General features: G+C 39.0%; 2 protein-coding genes across 5 annotated transcripts in view; one reads left to right on the forward strand and one right to left on the reverse strand.

The window, feature by feature from the left end:
* odr4 (odr-4 GPCR localization factor homolog) overlaps positions 1–6840 on the reverse strand; it is a 9745-nt gene extending 2905 nt beyond the window's left edge. The window contains exons 1-11 of the mRNA XM_005737575.1: positions 6717–6840; positions 6331–6434; positions 4846–4962; positions 4587–4679; positions 2846–2952; positions 2728–2764; positions 2224–2367; positions 2053–2148; positions 1825–1872; positions 1257–1376; positions 1013–1127 (exon numbers count right to left, since the gene is read on the reverse strand). Coding sequence (XP_005737632.1) covers positions 1013–1127; positions 1257–1376; positions 1825–1872; positions 2053–2148; positions 2224–2367; positions 2728–2764; positions 2846–2952; positions 4587–4679; positions 4846–4962; positions 6331–6429 — 976 coding nt within the window. The 5' untranslated portion in view covers positions 6430–6434; positions 6717–6840. The remainder of the gene's footprint in view (positions 1–1012; positions 1128–1256; positions 1377–1824; positions 1873–2052; positions 2149–2223; positions 2368–2727; positions 2765–2845; positions 2953–4586; positions 4680–4845; positions 4963–6330; positions 6435–6716) is intronic.
* A 281-nt stretch (positions 6841–7121) lies between these two features.
* Positions 7122–14417, forward strand: part of LOC102205074 (nucleoprotein TPR-like) — a 33263-nt gene continuing 25967 nt past the window's right edge. For all 4 annotated transcript variants that reach the window (XM_005737577.1, XM_005737580.1, XM_005737578.1 and 1 more), the window contains exons 1-13: positions 7122–7399; positions 7961–8065; positions 8778–8842; positions 10228–10318; positions 10423–10526; positions 11127–11291; positions 11460–11552; positions 12185–12265; positions 12365–12452; positions 12669–12806; positions 12926–13020; positions 13447–13644; positions 13735–13842. In XM_005737577.1, coding sequence (XP_005737634.1) covers positions 7249–7399; positions 7961–8065; positions 8778–8842; positions 10228–10318; positions 10423–10526; positions 11127–11291; positions 11460–11552; positions 12185–12265; positions 12365–12452; positions 12669–12806; positions 12926–13020; positions 13447–13644; positions 13735–13842 — 1482 coding nt within the window. In that variant the 5' untranslated portion in view covers positions 7122–7248. The remainder of the gene's footprint in view (positions 7400–7960; positions 8066–8777; positions 8843–10227; positions 10319–10422; positions 10527–11126; positions 11292–11459; positions 11553–12184; positions 12266–12364; positions 12453–12668; positions 12807–12925; positions 13021–13446; positions 13645–13734; positions 13843–14417) is intronic.

A 14417-nucleotide genomic window follows, 5' to 3' on the forward strand; every position in this document is an offset into this window, starting at 1 on the left:
TACCCCGGGTCCAGGTACCCTCGCCCCCAGAGGGGGAAACAGAACCCAGACCCAAGAGATGTTACCCTTCCCCCCGGGGTGGAGGCAAGCAGACCGTCCCAGGCTCCGCAGCAGCAGGGAGGCCAATCGGACAGCCAACATCTCCTCCCAGCCCCCCCGCCCCGATGGCTAGCAGAGAACGGGGGTGTGAACTTTCATTCATTCTAAAAAAGTTGCTTTGAAGATGTCACAATCAAGTGATCAGGTGTAGACAGACAACATTTTTCTTATTACTCCTTATTCCTCCTCCTTACTCATTTAAAGAATTGTGGGAGAAAGATAATACTAATACTAATAATGGATTGCATTTATGCAGCGCTTTTCGAGACCCTCAAAGCGCTTTACAATTCCACTATTCATTCACTCCACCGGCCTCCTCAGTTCCTAGATGTTTATAGTATTGTTGAAAGATGACTGGGGATAAAATAGTGGTAAACATGGCCCTGTTCTAACTTTTTTGAGATGTGTTGCTGCCATCCCACTCAGTGCTTTGATACATTTTAAAATGCTACATTTTCACAGTTTAAACATTTGATGCTTTTTATGTCTTGACCTTTTTGGAATTGGGGCTGTAGTTGTAGCATTTGTACTATTTGAACTAAACTGCTTTAAAATTCAGTGAGTTATGATCATTTTAGCTGTTTCATCTCCATAGACTTACATGGATTAACAGGTCTGGATCCCCCTTAACAATACACAAGCAGTGTCATTCTTGTGAGAAGCACTGGCCACATGTATACATGTGGATACACTGTGTTCATACCAGACCAACTATGAAATTGGTGTTTGGGATTAACAATAGCGTGTGCCATCCATTACTAATTGCTCACCTTGTACTGTTGAGGTCAGGTCTTATCTGTGTTCAAATCCTGCCTCTATGTGTTCATTGGTTGGCAGTAAACCCACCCATGACCCTGAACTTATCTATGTACAGCTGTAAGCAACTGATTGGTGGAGCATACTGTGTCTGCACCTTTCTGTTGTTTGTCTCTGCAGCTGCCCTTGCTCTCCTGGTCTGATGCCAGCAGCTCCTCCAGCATCATTTGAACTCTCGTGGCCACCGTAGAAACCACATCCCTCTTCAGCAGCTGTCCGCAAGAGAGGTTTCCGTGAGAAAATAATAAATTCTGTTTTCATTTCATTTGTGGGTCATTCTTTTTCTCAGATGTTGAACTTCATATCTTTTATCTGTAACGACCCTTATGTTAAAGAATTACCTTCTCTGCCAGTCTGGCCTTTGGCTTGTTGCTGTGTAGATAAGCTCTGCTGTGGATTACTCCTGTTACTGACACGCTGCCGCCACACTGCTCAATCACATCTGTTAACCTCTTGTTTTCCTAACACAAAGGAAGACAAAATTTTATTTCATGGTCATGCACAAACTTCTCAAAACTTGACTTAGCTTTACTCCAGCAAATATGTATAATTTTAACAGAAATGTACCAAACACAAGCACATGTGTCCATTTATGGCTTCACTGCCACTACTTGTGTGACGTGTCATCTACCAATCACAAGGTCTGTGGTTCAATTACGTGCTACAGCAATCTACATGTCAAAGTACCATTGGGCAAGATACTTAAGCTACTGGATCCATAGGTGGAAACCTACTGAAGTTTCCACCTATGGATCCATCGGAATGTGAGTGTATGTGCAAATGTTAGATATGGAGTTTAGGTACAGAAAAATGGGGGTATGAATGTGTGTGTGCTTGGGTGAATGGAGCTTGCAGTAAAAAAAACAGTGCTTTAAGTGCTTAATTAGAGTAGAAAAGTGCGTCTCTTACCGTTGTGATGAGCAGCTGAGCTGTGTATGTCTGTCTCACATTCCTCCTCTGGAGAAAAACACTGGATGTCAGAATTTTATTGCTGCCTTTCAACAAAAAATCACTTGTTATTTATCATCAAGCCACAGCAGTCTATGTTGGAATTGATTTGCGCATAAAAGTGTGCAAATAATCGATCCTAAACCAGCAATCAAGCATTTATTCATTCATTCAAGTATCATAAACAACCTGTCCCACTGTGAGCTCCGAGTCCTCGGGTAGCCTTTTTCCATCAATCAGACACAGTCCGCTCTCAATCTGGTGTGCCCACGCTTTCAGTCCTTCCTGAAACAGAAAACCAAGTCAGAACTGTTCCCATGAAGAAAAAAAAAGGTCTCATGCACAAGTGTGTGTTCCAACCTTAAGGCATTCCTCCATATTTCCTGTGCTGGTTCTGTTGTTTGGTAGTGGTAGCAGCATGTCTACATTTAGACTGCATGACACGGTGGCCCAGGAGGAGCACAAACCCGACTGGTACTTCCAATCTGCAGGCTTAGCCACACTCTGGGAAAACATATAAACAACAACAACAACAACAACAGCAGCACTGTATGAAAGAGAACAGCACAACATATATCAAGACTGTTAACCTTGTGGCCTACATCTCACTTTAAAAGGTTTAATTCACAACCCCTGATAAATGTAACGTGGAAGGACTTTGCCGCTGTGTTTGTGAAGTCAGAACGTAAGTCAGTGAATAAGACTTATAACACCATATTGAAATAGTGTTCCAAAACTGTGAGATTACATGTTTTGGGAAAAGCAAAGAATGTTTTTTTAAAAGGCAGTACACATTTGAGTAATATTTTAGAGCTGTGCAGATAGAAGCTGCTTTTCTGTAAGACATGAGAGATGCAAACTGACCTTGGGGTCTTTGATGTCAAAGGTTCTACAGACAGTTCTAGTCCACTGGGTTAAAGAACATCCACAAACACTGTATGGTAGCTACCTGAGCCAAAGGCAAAGCTGATGAAAAGGATACTTTCTGGTTTTGGGATTGATGTGCAGCGTGACACAGTCAGTGACATCATCATCTGCAGGGTCCCACAGGTGCTCAGAGGAGATCAGATTTTCCACTGCATACAGCAGCTAGACACACACACACGCTGCATGATGTTACCAATTTTTTACTTTTCTGTGGTTACATTTAATTTCACTCCTTTTGGAGTTGGGGATTATTCTAGCTGAAGTGCAAATGTCAAAGACAAATTGAAAGACTGTTTCCAGTGTATTAAAGTTAAGTTAAGCAAGCTCCTTATGGAGTTGTAGGGTTTTCAGGCAAACCTTTGTCATCAATGTTATTTAAGATATACTTGACTGGGTTTAGAGCTTTAATTAGTTCAACAACATCAGCTAAAAGGAAGTTTGCATTTTGGTAAAAAAAAAAAAAAAGTTGAGATGATCACTGATGGTAGTGTTTTTGTGAGAAAGTTTCTAATAAACCTCTGAATTATTTTTATTTCTTTTATAGCTATATAAAGAACAAAATCGTGGTCCAACAATATTTCCACCATCAAACTGAATTAGCTCTTCACACACTTTGTGTTTAGTCTTGAACCACATGAAAGTCACATGATGTCTTCCATCTGAACAAGCTAAGCTAACCCTGTTAGCAAATTTTAATATTGAATAAAGCATTTTTTAACAAATCTGTGCTGAACTGTAAAGACTTATAGTGATTATTATCCATTCAACACTAAGACAAAACTGGTAAAAAAAAATGCATCCATGGGAGAATGGCAAGGCAAAATCTATGACCAGAAAGAACACAAAGGCTTGCCTCACATTTCCGAAAAAAACATCTTGAAAATGTCCAAGACTTTTGAAAAAATATTTTGTAGCCTAATGAGAAAAAAACAAAACTCAGGTTTTTGGTAAGGTTTGATTCCCGTTACATCTGGCATAAAACTAACAGCATTTCATGAAAAGAAAATCTCACCAACAGTCAAACTTGGTGGTGGTGGTAGTGTGATGGTTTTGAGCTACTTTGCTGCTTCAGTACTTAGAAAACTTGCCATAATTGATGGAACAATGAATTCTGTTCTCTACCAGAAACTCCTGAAGGAGAATGTCTTCCCATCAGTCAGTACGCTGAAGCTCGAGATCACTTGTTATGATAATGTTCCAAAAAACATACCAGTTCTTGCTGCCACACGTAGCACATCCAGGTATTAGGTTTATGTGCAATTACTTTTTCACATCAGGCCAAGTACTGGAGGTTTGGAGGCAAGTTTCCTGCACTTAAATTGTCGAATTTTCTCCATGATTTTTCTTTTTTTTAAGCTTTGGAATTCACAGCTGGTGGAACTATCTATTTATGTGCAGCCACTTATGTGTTAACCTTCATGGAAGTCACCACTACTGGAGCTTAGCAAGAGTGAAAGCATAAAGCACCAGGTGACAGACATATTAAAACATTTTATTTTAAATTTGACATATAGGCTGCACATTTTTTAGAATCACTTAAAACAATGATAAAAAAAAAGAAGTAAATTGTAAAAAAATTTACAATGCTCATTTTGATATATTAATTTTAGGTCAAAGCCACAGAGAGTAACTGGATTATGGGCAAAAAAGCTAAATGTGGCTCTAGAGCTGCAGGTTTGAGACCTCGTTTCTAATTACTTAAGTTGATTTTCGATTAAACTTCACACTACAAGCTATAGCACATTACAAGAATTTCAAAATGATTTTGCTGGAAACAGTGTCAACATGACTCTCACCTGTCGGAGTGTAGTTAGTGCGTCCTTGGCATCTGCATCAGTGATGATGAAGACTCCCACTACAGAGAGGCCTCCGGGCAGCATCCTGGACACCTGGAAATCAATAGCAAACATGAACCCTAGCAGTGTGCAAGTCTGTCTACCTAGGTGCACAGCTCATTTCAAAGCACATTCCACTCCTCATTTAATACATGAGCATAATACATGCTGAAATCAAATCAGTTTGTGCTGGAAGAGAGGCATGGCCCTCTTTAACTACCTGTCGAGCATGCTCGGTGACCCACTCCTTGTCCACAGAGTTTCTAGCTGCTGCAGCAGACTCCTCCTTTTGGGGGGTCCGAATTGCCATGACAACAAAATCCCTTTGCGTTGAGCTCTGAAATATTTAGTCAGTAATATTGATTAATCTCTCTTCACTCCACACACAGCATATTGATGTCCTATCGTATTGTGACATATGGTGCTCGCGTATTAATTTTAAAGCATGTGTACAGTACTGTGCAAAAGTCTTTAGCCACTCTTTGTTTCTTTAGATTTTGCCAGAAAAATTGGAAGTAGGTCCAGTGATTTATGAAAATGTGCAAATATACATGGAAATACAGTATACAGGCTAAAACTCAGTTATAATTCCAACTAGCTTGAAAGTCAATATTCAGCATGACCACCTTTATTCTTCAACACAGCATGAACTCTGTGTTTGGCAGCTTTCTAGTAATTTCTTTATGCAGTCTTCATGAACTGTTCTCTTGACTTTCTGCATTTTGTTTTTTTCTTTGTCAAGATGATTAAATTAAATTTTAGTTATATAGGGCCAAATCACAAAAAAAATGCCTTGAGGCAATTTATATTGCAAGGTAAAGACCCTACAATAATACAGAGAAAACCCCAACAATCATATGACCCCTATGAGCAAGCACTTTAGTGAGAGTGCAACATTACTGACTGCAATGCAGAAGCAAACCATAACAGAGGCTCCGTCAATGTTTTACAGGTGGCTGTAGACAATTGTTGCTGCACCACTTTCCTGACTGTCTGAATACATATTGACAATTTGAACCAAAGATTTCAAATTTGGATTCATCACTCCATAAGACCTGCTGCCATGGATTTTCGGTCCAGTTCTTGGAAACATTGCTCTGAAAATGGTCACATACAGAGACTATACTGCAATAGACAGACCTTCAGAAAGTCTGAAGAACTGCAGCTCAAGACCATGATAAAAAAATGACAAGAATGTTTGGATCTTTGGAAATAAAACATAGAAAATGGGGGTGGCAGAATATTTCTGCACAGTACTATATGTAGTGCATTTAATTAATTTCCATCTAATCTTTTAGAACATAGAATCGTTTTCACCATTTCACAGCTCACATAAAACTGAGTAACTCTGGACTCCATCCTGAAAGGATTTTAGTATTTTTCAACTATTTTCTGATATTATATGGACAGAAGGGCTAAGGGACAGATTCACTTTCTTTTCTTTTTTTCTCATTTCACTTCTTAAGTTTAACACAATTGACAAACGTATTGGAATACTATTCAAAGTATTTGTGACTGTTACTAGCTTCTAAAAAGGACTTTGGTTGTAGCCCTGATTCAATATCTTGAACATATTTTACATATGCCACCGCTAGACACACTCTTTGCATATTAAAAAAAAAATTGGTATAATGAATGCAAAGTTCTAAAGCCTCTGTTTTTACACATGGCCTAATACACGACAGATGTTAGTATACACAGGTACCTGTCCAATTAGCAGTCCTGTGACTGGGTCTGCCTTTTGTTCACAGAGTTTCGACAGATATCCCTCCACATCATCTTGGACTATATATCCACGACCCATTATTTCTGACAGGGAAATGAAGAGGTGATAAAAACATTGCACTTTATCCAAGAGCTTCTGTAAATAAACAGTTCACGGAAAAGAGATGTGGAGCACTGCAACAAGTGAGTGTTTCTAATCTATAAATACGGTTGAATTAAAAGCAGTAAATATGCAGTCGCTCATTGATTATTTACAGCTGTTTGCCCCTCTAACTTTAGCTAGCTCATATTTTAGCTACATTTCATTAAAATAACAGTTCAGGTTCACTATAAAATACAGCGTGGACGTCATAAGCTTCCACGTACCATGGAAAATATTCAAAAGAAGTAAAACAGTTGCTAAAACCTCAACCAAAAAAGCAGGCAATTTTGACAGGTCTAATGGTTCGTCAGCAGACCAAAAAAAAAAAAATGCATTGACAGATTTCCGTCGCACGTCTGTGTCGTAATAGCTGACTCGGGATGGAAATGGTCAGCATACCAAAGCAAACTAGCGCTGAGAGTTTTTCTTCAAAATAAAATTTGCTGCAATAAGAGCCAAGTAGGCTTGGAGGCAAGACCAGATAAATACATTGTAGCTGCCCATATACATTAAATTAACAATTTAACTTTTATATTCGAAGAGCGTATATCGATTCATCGCATCTCAGCTTTAATAAGTAGTTTTCATTTACCTCGTCTAACTTCATTACCTTACTTTGAAAGTATGAAGCAAACTTCCTGCCTGTGCACGCGTCTAATTTGACATTTTTTAGTTGTTAGTTTGGTTGTAGACGGTGCACAGATTAAGATTATTTTACAAGAGTTTACCGTTATTCTTCGGGACGAGTAGGTAGCGATGGCGGTCGTCCTGCTTCAGGCTCTGGAGCGGACGGAGCTGAATAAGCTCCCGAAAGGCATCCAGAACAAGTTGGAGAAGTTTGTAACGGAGCTGCAGAATGCTAACGAGGTGCTCCAGACTCAACATGAGCGATTCAAAGCAGACAGCGGTGGGTACCTAGAACAAGTCCGTATTGGTTAGCTATTTGGCGTTTAACTTGCTTTTGTTGCTTGCTAGATTCCAGTATTCTAGTATTTAGAGTACTCACTCTGTTTGGGTATAAAACATGTTGTATGTGTTTCGCTACCCTTACTCCTGCACGCTAACGTTAGCTGCGCTATCAAGCTAAGGCTAATTTTGGCGGAAGGGAGATGTGTCCAGTTGTTGAAGTTATTTTATTATTAAGTAGTGATGTGTAGTGTGTTGAAATAAAAAACAGTTCCCAAATTATTGAAAAAATCTTGTACCAGCCTGTGTTTTTATGCTGTCGCCATTAACCAAATGCACACAATGTTACTGTAAATTCGAATAGAGTTGGCACTACCTTTTATCAGTACTGAAAAGGGGATTTTGTCAAATTATAAGTTAATATATATGTAAATATTATGTATGTATGTATATATATATATAATAATCAGCATTGCAGATCTCTGTGTTTGTGACCGGACAAGTACTAAAGTGTATATTTCTTGTGTACACCTGTGTTCCTGTTGACTGTTGCCCCATATAGAGCAACAGTACTTTGACATGGAGAAGAGATTGGCGGAGAGTCAGGAACAGATCTTGTCTGCTACCAAAGATCTGCAGACCCTCAAGGAGGAAAATAAAAAGCTCAGTAAGTCATCATATGCATATCAGCCGGTGTCTTTATTCTACATGTTGTCTATATCAGCACAGAACTTAATTGTACAGTCCACTTTGAAAAAAAAAATACATTGATGTTTAATGATGCACTGATTGTGAAATTCTGGGAAAACAGGATTATAAAAAAATGTAGGTTGAAATCAGATGCTGATATGTTATTCCATTTGTTTAGTTTCTTTTTTTAAAAATTTTTTGTTGTTTCAGATCAAATAGATCTTTAGTAACTGAACAGTTTTAACAATATTTTGTTTTTATTCACTTAAATTTCCCATTTTTCCTAGAAAAAAATAAATAACCGAGGGGTGGCTTGAAACGTTTGCACAGTATTATAAGGCTGATAACAAGTGATATTGGTTTTAGCCAATGCTGATATTCTGCTGTTATAGATGACCATCCTTGTTGATGTTCAATATTATAGGCCTAAACAAAGCCTATTTAGTTTATAACACTGGCTGAAATGTTTCTGCAAAGACACTCTCAGTTAGACATTTCAGAGGTTACAGCTGCCAATGGCACCTGATTTGGGTGTGAGGGTTATTAAAAGAAATCTAGTGTAATTCATTGTACAGTCTTTTTATGCTTTACCAGTCACTATTTTTAAATGAATCATGAGGTTTTAGTGTAGTCTAGCACTGTTTTTCTGGATCTCGTGATGCCATGGGTTGTAATGTTTCTCTCTTCAGATGAAGAGTTGAGCGCTCTAAAGGGAATAGAAGGAGAGAGCACCGAAGATAAACCATCGCAACAGGTAAACATGCCGATAAGGGCTTTATATTGACATAACTTAAAAGCTGTGTTGATACAATTATGCTTCATTTATCGGTGCTACACCTAGCTAAATCTTTGAACATGGTTAGTGTTTACTGCCATGTTGTGCGAGTACATAGCATGATGTCACTGGGTGGGTTGGTTGGTTGCTGCTAGTAGACAATGATTGTTAATCTGTTACTGATAAATTGATAAACTGCAGTGAAAAAATAGCCAGAAATGCACAGGAGGAATCGATGGTACAGAACAGGCCAATCACAGTAGTCATGGGCTGTGCTGACTTGACGTATAGTTACATTTCTAGGGAGGTGAGGTCTGAGGGATTTCCCACTGAAGCAAATATCCTAGAATTTTATGCTGTAGTGGACTCACCAAAAATATAAACTCTATTCTAAAATCAACATCTTTAAGCTTGGTAATGGTAGCATCATAGTCTTTTGAGATTATTTAACAGAAAAAAGGATTATTGTACTTGTAAATATACATTGATTAGTGTGTAATTACATCTTCTAAGTAATTACTGCATTCTCATAAACTCAGAAGTGATCTATTAAAAACGCATAGGAGCAGGCACTAGTTATTAGGAGCTACCATGCGTGCCCCTCCATCTTGGATATAGTACTCACGATGGACACTGTTGCCTTGGGTTTTATGTATGTGCTGGAGACTGGTCTGGAGAAGAGAACTGTGGTGTCTAATATGGAGGCAAATTATAATTCCTTTTCTGCATTTTCAGACTAAACAGTTTATTCTTACATTGTGTGAGAGTTTTGTCACCAAGTGTCAGAGTCCAGCAATGTTAGAGCCTCTTCAAATAAAGCTTCACTAAAACTGGCTAAGAGTAACTAGCACGTGTAAAAACAGCAGCGCTTACCAGGATATTCTCAACAACTCACGTCAGTATCACTGTCATTGGTCACAAGTGAGCTTTCCTGACTTACTGGCTTGTATCGGGTTCCTTTCACAATTTTTGCATACTCCTCCAGAGTGAAGAGTCTGTACTAATTCTGCCAAGAAGAGTGGTGAAATATTCATCCAGAGTTATACCAGAAGCTCTTGTTGATGGCTACCAAAATTGTCCGTTTGAGGTGCATCTTGCTAAGAGACATTTAACCAAGTATTAGTGAGGATGTACGCATGTGTTTGAGTCTGTATGTTTTTGACCCTGTGTGAATTAGTGAAAAGCCATTACCTCAGGTAATAAAAAAAGAGACCTTTTACTCATCATTAACACAGATTAACACAGAAATTCCTTTAGAAGTCTGCTGAAGATACCGGATAATTGTTACACATTTCAATTTTCTACACACTCTTAGTGTAGTAGTATAATTCAAGTACTGTTTGTGCACGTATGTATGGATCCAGCAAACCAAGACCAAGTATGAGATTGAGGCAGAGAAGAGAGAGCTGGAGCGGTTGCTAGAGAAGAGAACACAGGAGGTGGAGAATGTCTCTGGTAAGTTCACTACAGAAGCTATACACCTCGATAAATTGTGCATGTTTGGTTCAGTGGAAACCTGTTAACGCTTCTTTTTGTGGTCTGTGGATTTGTCTTTGCAGAGGATGTGAAACGTCTCAATGAGAAACTGACAGACTCAAACAAAGTGAAGATGGAGCTGCAGTTAAAACTGGACGAGATACAGTCGTCTGCAGCATCTGTACAGGTGCGCTACACACACACACACACACACACACACACACACACACACACACACACACACCCCAACAGGTTCACCTTATGTTAAACACACCAAATAAACTACACAATAAGCAGGTAAGAAGCATAATATTACACACAAACAGATGCTTTGCTTTAATCTCTGTTTCAGATGTTTGCTTAAACTGCAGTCTGCCAAGAACAGCAGCTGCACTTGCAAGACGGGCTTGGAGTCGTCTTGCAAGGGCTTGAGGCTAAAATGACTCATCACAATAATCATTATTTTTGACTTAATCGAGAAGGCCTGCAGTCCTGCAGAGAAAGTGCTTACTGGCACTGAGTTCTATTTGTGGAAGCCAGACAAGGGACAGCCTTTTAGAAGACAGTGACCTTTTAGTTGGACAGTCTTAAAGGGATAGAAAATGAAACTGTTTCTTTCAGACAAGAAGTGTTGAGGCCTGTTCAGGTTGAACAAAGATTGCGAATTATTTATTTTTGAGCTTATAGTAAAAACCATAATTGGTCCCCCTTTAAAAATGCCATTTTTTTCCTCTGGAAATATTTTGTGGCGTGAAGAGAGAAGTGTTACTGGAAATGTATCTTACAGCACCGGGAGAAGCGCATGGAGCAGGAGAAGGAGCTGCTTGAGAAGAAGATCGAATGGTTGACTGCAGAGCTAAAGACCAAAACTGAGGAACTGCTGAACACCAACAGAGAGAAAGGCGAAGAGATCCTGGAGCTGCAGAGCAGTCTGAAGAGCAGCGAGCAGAAGGTAAGATTGATACAGTACTGTATTTACATTCAGTACTGTATAAACTGAATGTAAATTCCCTGTTGGTTTTAATCTCCTTTATTATCAGTAGTTGTGGAATATGTAGGGTTAATTAGCTATTCTAGCTACAGCGCTAACGTCTTTATTAACAATATTTCCTTTCCACAGGTGGCTGTACTGGAAAGTCAACTCACTGTTCTGAAGGAAACCGGTGAAAGTCAGAATAAAAGAGCTGAAGACCTCAACAACAAACTGAAACAGGTAACACAGAAACACTTGTGTAGGGCTGCAGCATTTGATTATTTTAGTAATTGATTAATTGGACAAGAAATACTTGTGACTTCTTAATGAGCAATAATAAATATTCAAAAGAGAAAAAAATAAAGGTCTTTCAAAATGAACTGTTCATTGGTTTCCATTTTAGAAACTGCATTGTTTTTGTTTTGTCCGTCATCTGTTTCATTTGTCCAAAAAAACACCAAAAAACTCCTGTGTTTTTATGCGTCATATTCAATTTTAGTTTTTAGAGAAAACATTTTCTTAAATGCAAAAATGTATAAATGCTATCAAGTAGAGTCAAAGTCAAATAAAATAGATAAATATGTGATAAGTCATAAAAATGTCATCTATACTCTGTCTTCTTGGAAAGCTTTATGAGTTTTTGTGTTTCCATGGTGACAGTGGTGAGCTGTGTCAAAGCGCTTAAACCCTAATTAGTTGCCTTCGAAACTTTGTGCTCCAGGATTTATTGAAAGATCTCTTCAAGTATGTTTAATGGTTTTATTGATCAAACAATTGATCAGCATTTTTTTAATCTGCCAATTTAATTAATGATACAGTGATTGCATACACATATTTTATGCATTGCATTTATTTTCTAAATGTATTTCCAGGTCAAAGATGAGAAGAGCGCCATGGAAGAGAAGTACCGCAACGAACTCAATGCTCATGTCAAGTTGTCTTCACTCTATAAGGTGAAAAGTCACTAAGATAGTTGTTGCTTAAATATCTAAGACCTTCTGTCATACTGTAGTGCCATGTTCTTCTAAGAGTCATTCTTTTCCTCCCTGTAGGGGGCAGCAACAGACATGGAGACAAAGACCCAAGAACTGAGCAGAGCTGTTGAAGAACTCAGCAAGCTGGTGAAAGAAACACTTGAAGGTACAAATCCATGTTTTTAGTTTTGTTTCTGCACACCTGGTCATTAAATGAAAGTCTGAATATTCGTTTATAATGCAAACAAAAACTAGTGCCATCATCAACCCCAAAGCCTTTGTAGTAAATGTGTATTCTTAATATATTTAACCTGCTCTGTACCTTTCCATATTCAAAGTGTTACTGATGACCTCTGTGTGGTTGATTTTGCTCTCTTTGCAGCCAATAAGGCTCTAGAAAAGAAGGTGTCAGAGGGTGAGGAGCTAAAGACTCGTCTTGAAGAAGAGCTTAAAGAGAAGGTCAAGAAAATGGAGAAGGAGTTGGAAAATGCTACAGTGAAGGCTGCAGGCAAACACTGCTGTGAGAACACACACACACACACACGTCTTACCTGTGCTTATCAAGCTGAAGTCTGCTTTTATGAGAATGTCTCTGGAAACACATAACAGCTTTATTTACATGTGCATGTTGTGTTCCAGGCATGCCTTCTATGACTGAAGAACAGTTGGATGCCATGTGCCCTTCAGCAGCCTCCATTGCAGCGATTGTTAAACCTGGCATGAAGTTCTTTGATGTGAGTTCACAGGATTTTACCAAGGTGTCAGTGAGAATTAGACACTACGTCTGAATCCAATAAAACACCTTTGGGATGTGGTAGAAGGGCTATTTGGTATTATGAATATCCAGAAAGGGTGCCATAAACCACATCATCATGGAGCAGCTTTTCAAAGGAGTGTTTTGAACAAAATTTTAGGCCATTAGAGAGCATTGTATTGCTTTGCTATGTTACGTCAAAAAAAAGGGAGGGCTTAACCAAGAATAACCATTCATTTGTTTATTGCGGTTGTTACTTGAGACACTCTGATATATTGCAAGTTTCTAGATATTTTCAAGTGTGCTGTAAATCGTCCTTCCAGTAGTGTATCTGTACTACTGTAGAGTAGAGAGCAGTGTAGACGTTTGTGGTTAAGAATTCTTCTTTTGCTGTCTCTGTGTTTAGCTGTATAATGCGTATGCTGAGTGCCAGACACAGCTTCAGCTGGAGAAGCAAGAGACGAGGAGAGTGAGCCGTGTGCTGGATGAGATTGTTCAGGAGGTCGAATCCAAAGCTCCTGTCCTGAAACAACAGAGGGAGGAGTATGAGAGCATGCAGAGATCCATGGCCTCCCTGTGCAACAAACTGGAGCAAGCTCGAACAGTAAAGCAGCTGTTTTATAAACCCGATTGATTCACTTTTTGATTTGTTTGGTTACATAAAACTTGCATATTGTTCATTTTTTGCCATTAGGAAATCTACAGTTTGCAAAAAGAGAAAGAGGAGGTAAAGCAGCACTGTGATACCCTGGAGAGAGAGAAACTGAGGATTGAAAGACTCTTGGAGGATACATCTGCTCAGGTATGCTAAGGCTACGTTCACACTGCAGGTCTTAATGCTCAATTCCGATTTTTGTGATCAAATACGATTTTTTTTTTTTTTGTCTGGTTGTTCACATTACAAATAAAATGTGACAGCAAACGCGCTCTAGTGTGAACGGTTCACGGCCCTCAAAGCAGCCTGCATGTGCAAGAGAAGACGTCACACACATGCTCTGTTTACGGAAGAAAAAATGGCGGCTACAGAGCTAGTAGGTGTTGTTGCAGCAGTCTATCAATTTCTGCACAGTCGTAACCGACAGAATTTTGACAAATTAATTAGAGAAAGAAGGACACTGAGAAAAAAGAGAGCTGTAATAATGGCCTTGTTTGCAGCAGTGGCTGCTACCTCCGTGCAGAGGTATATATGGACATGGAGTCAGAACCAGGAGTGGTGGGATTGGGATGTGAGAGGCTGTCTTCTCCGGCGCTGAAATTGCCGTCTGTCTTGTGTCAGTGACGTAAAAGACGGATTTAATGCAACATGACCATTCAAACAGCAGTTGCTTTCCAAAATATCAGATATGTATCGGATTCAGTACCACATACGAAAGTGAC

This window comes from Pundamilia nyererei, unplaced genomic scaffold (assembly GCF_000239375.1).
Source record: "Pundamilia nyererei isolate P.nyererei 1_Seehausen unplaced genomic scaffold, PunNye1.0 scaffold00077, whole genome shotgun sequence".
In the NCBI taxonomy this organism is placed as follows: domain Eukaryota; kingdom Metazoa; phylum Chordata; class Actinopteri; order Cichliformes; family Cichlidae; genus Pundamilia; species Pundamilia nyererei.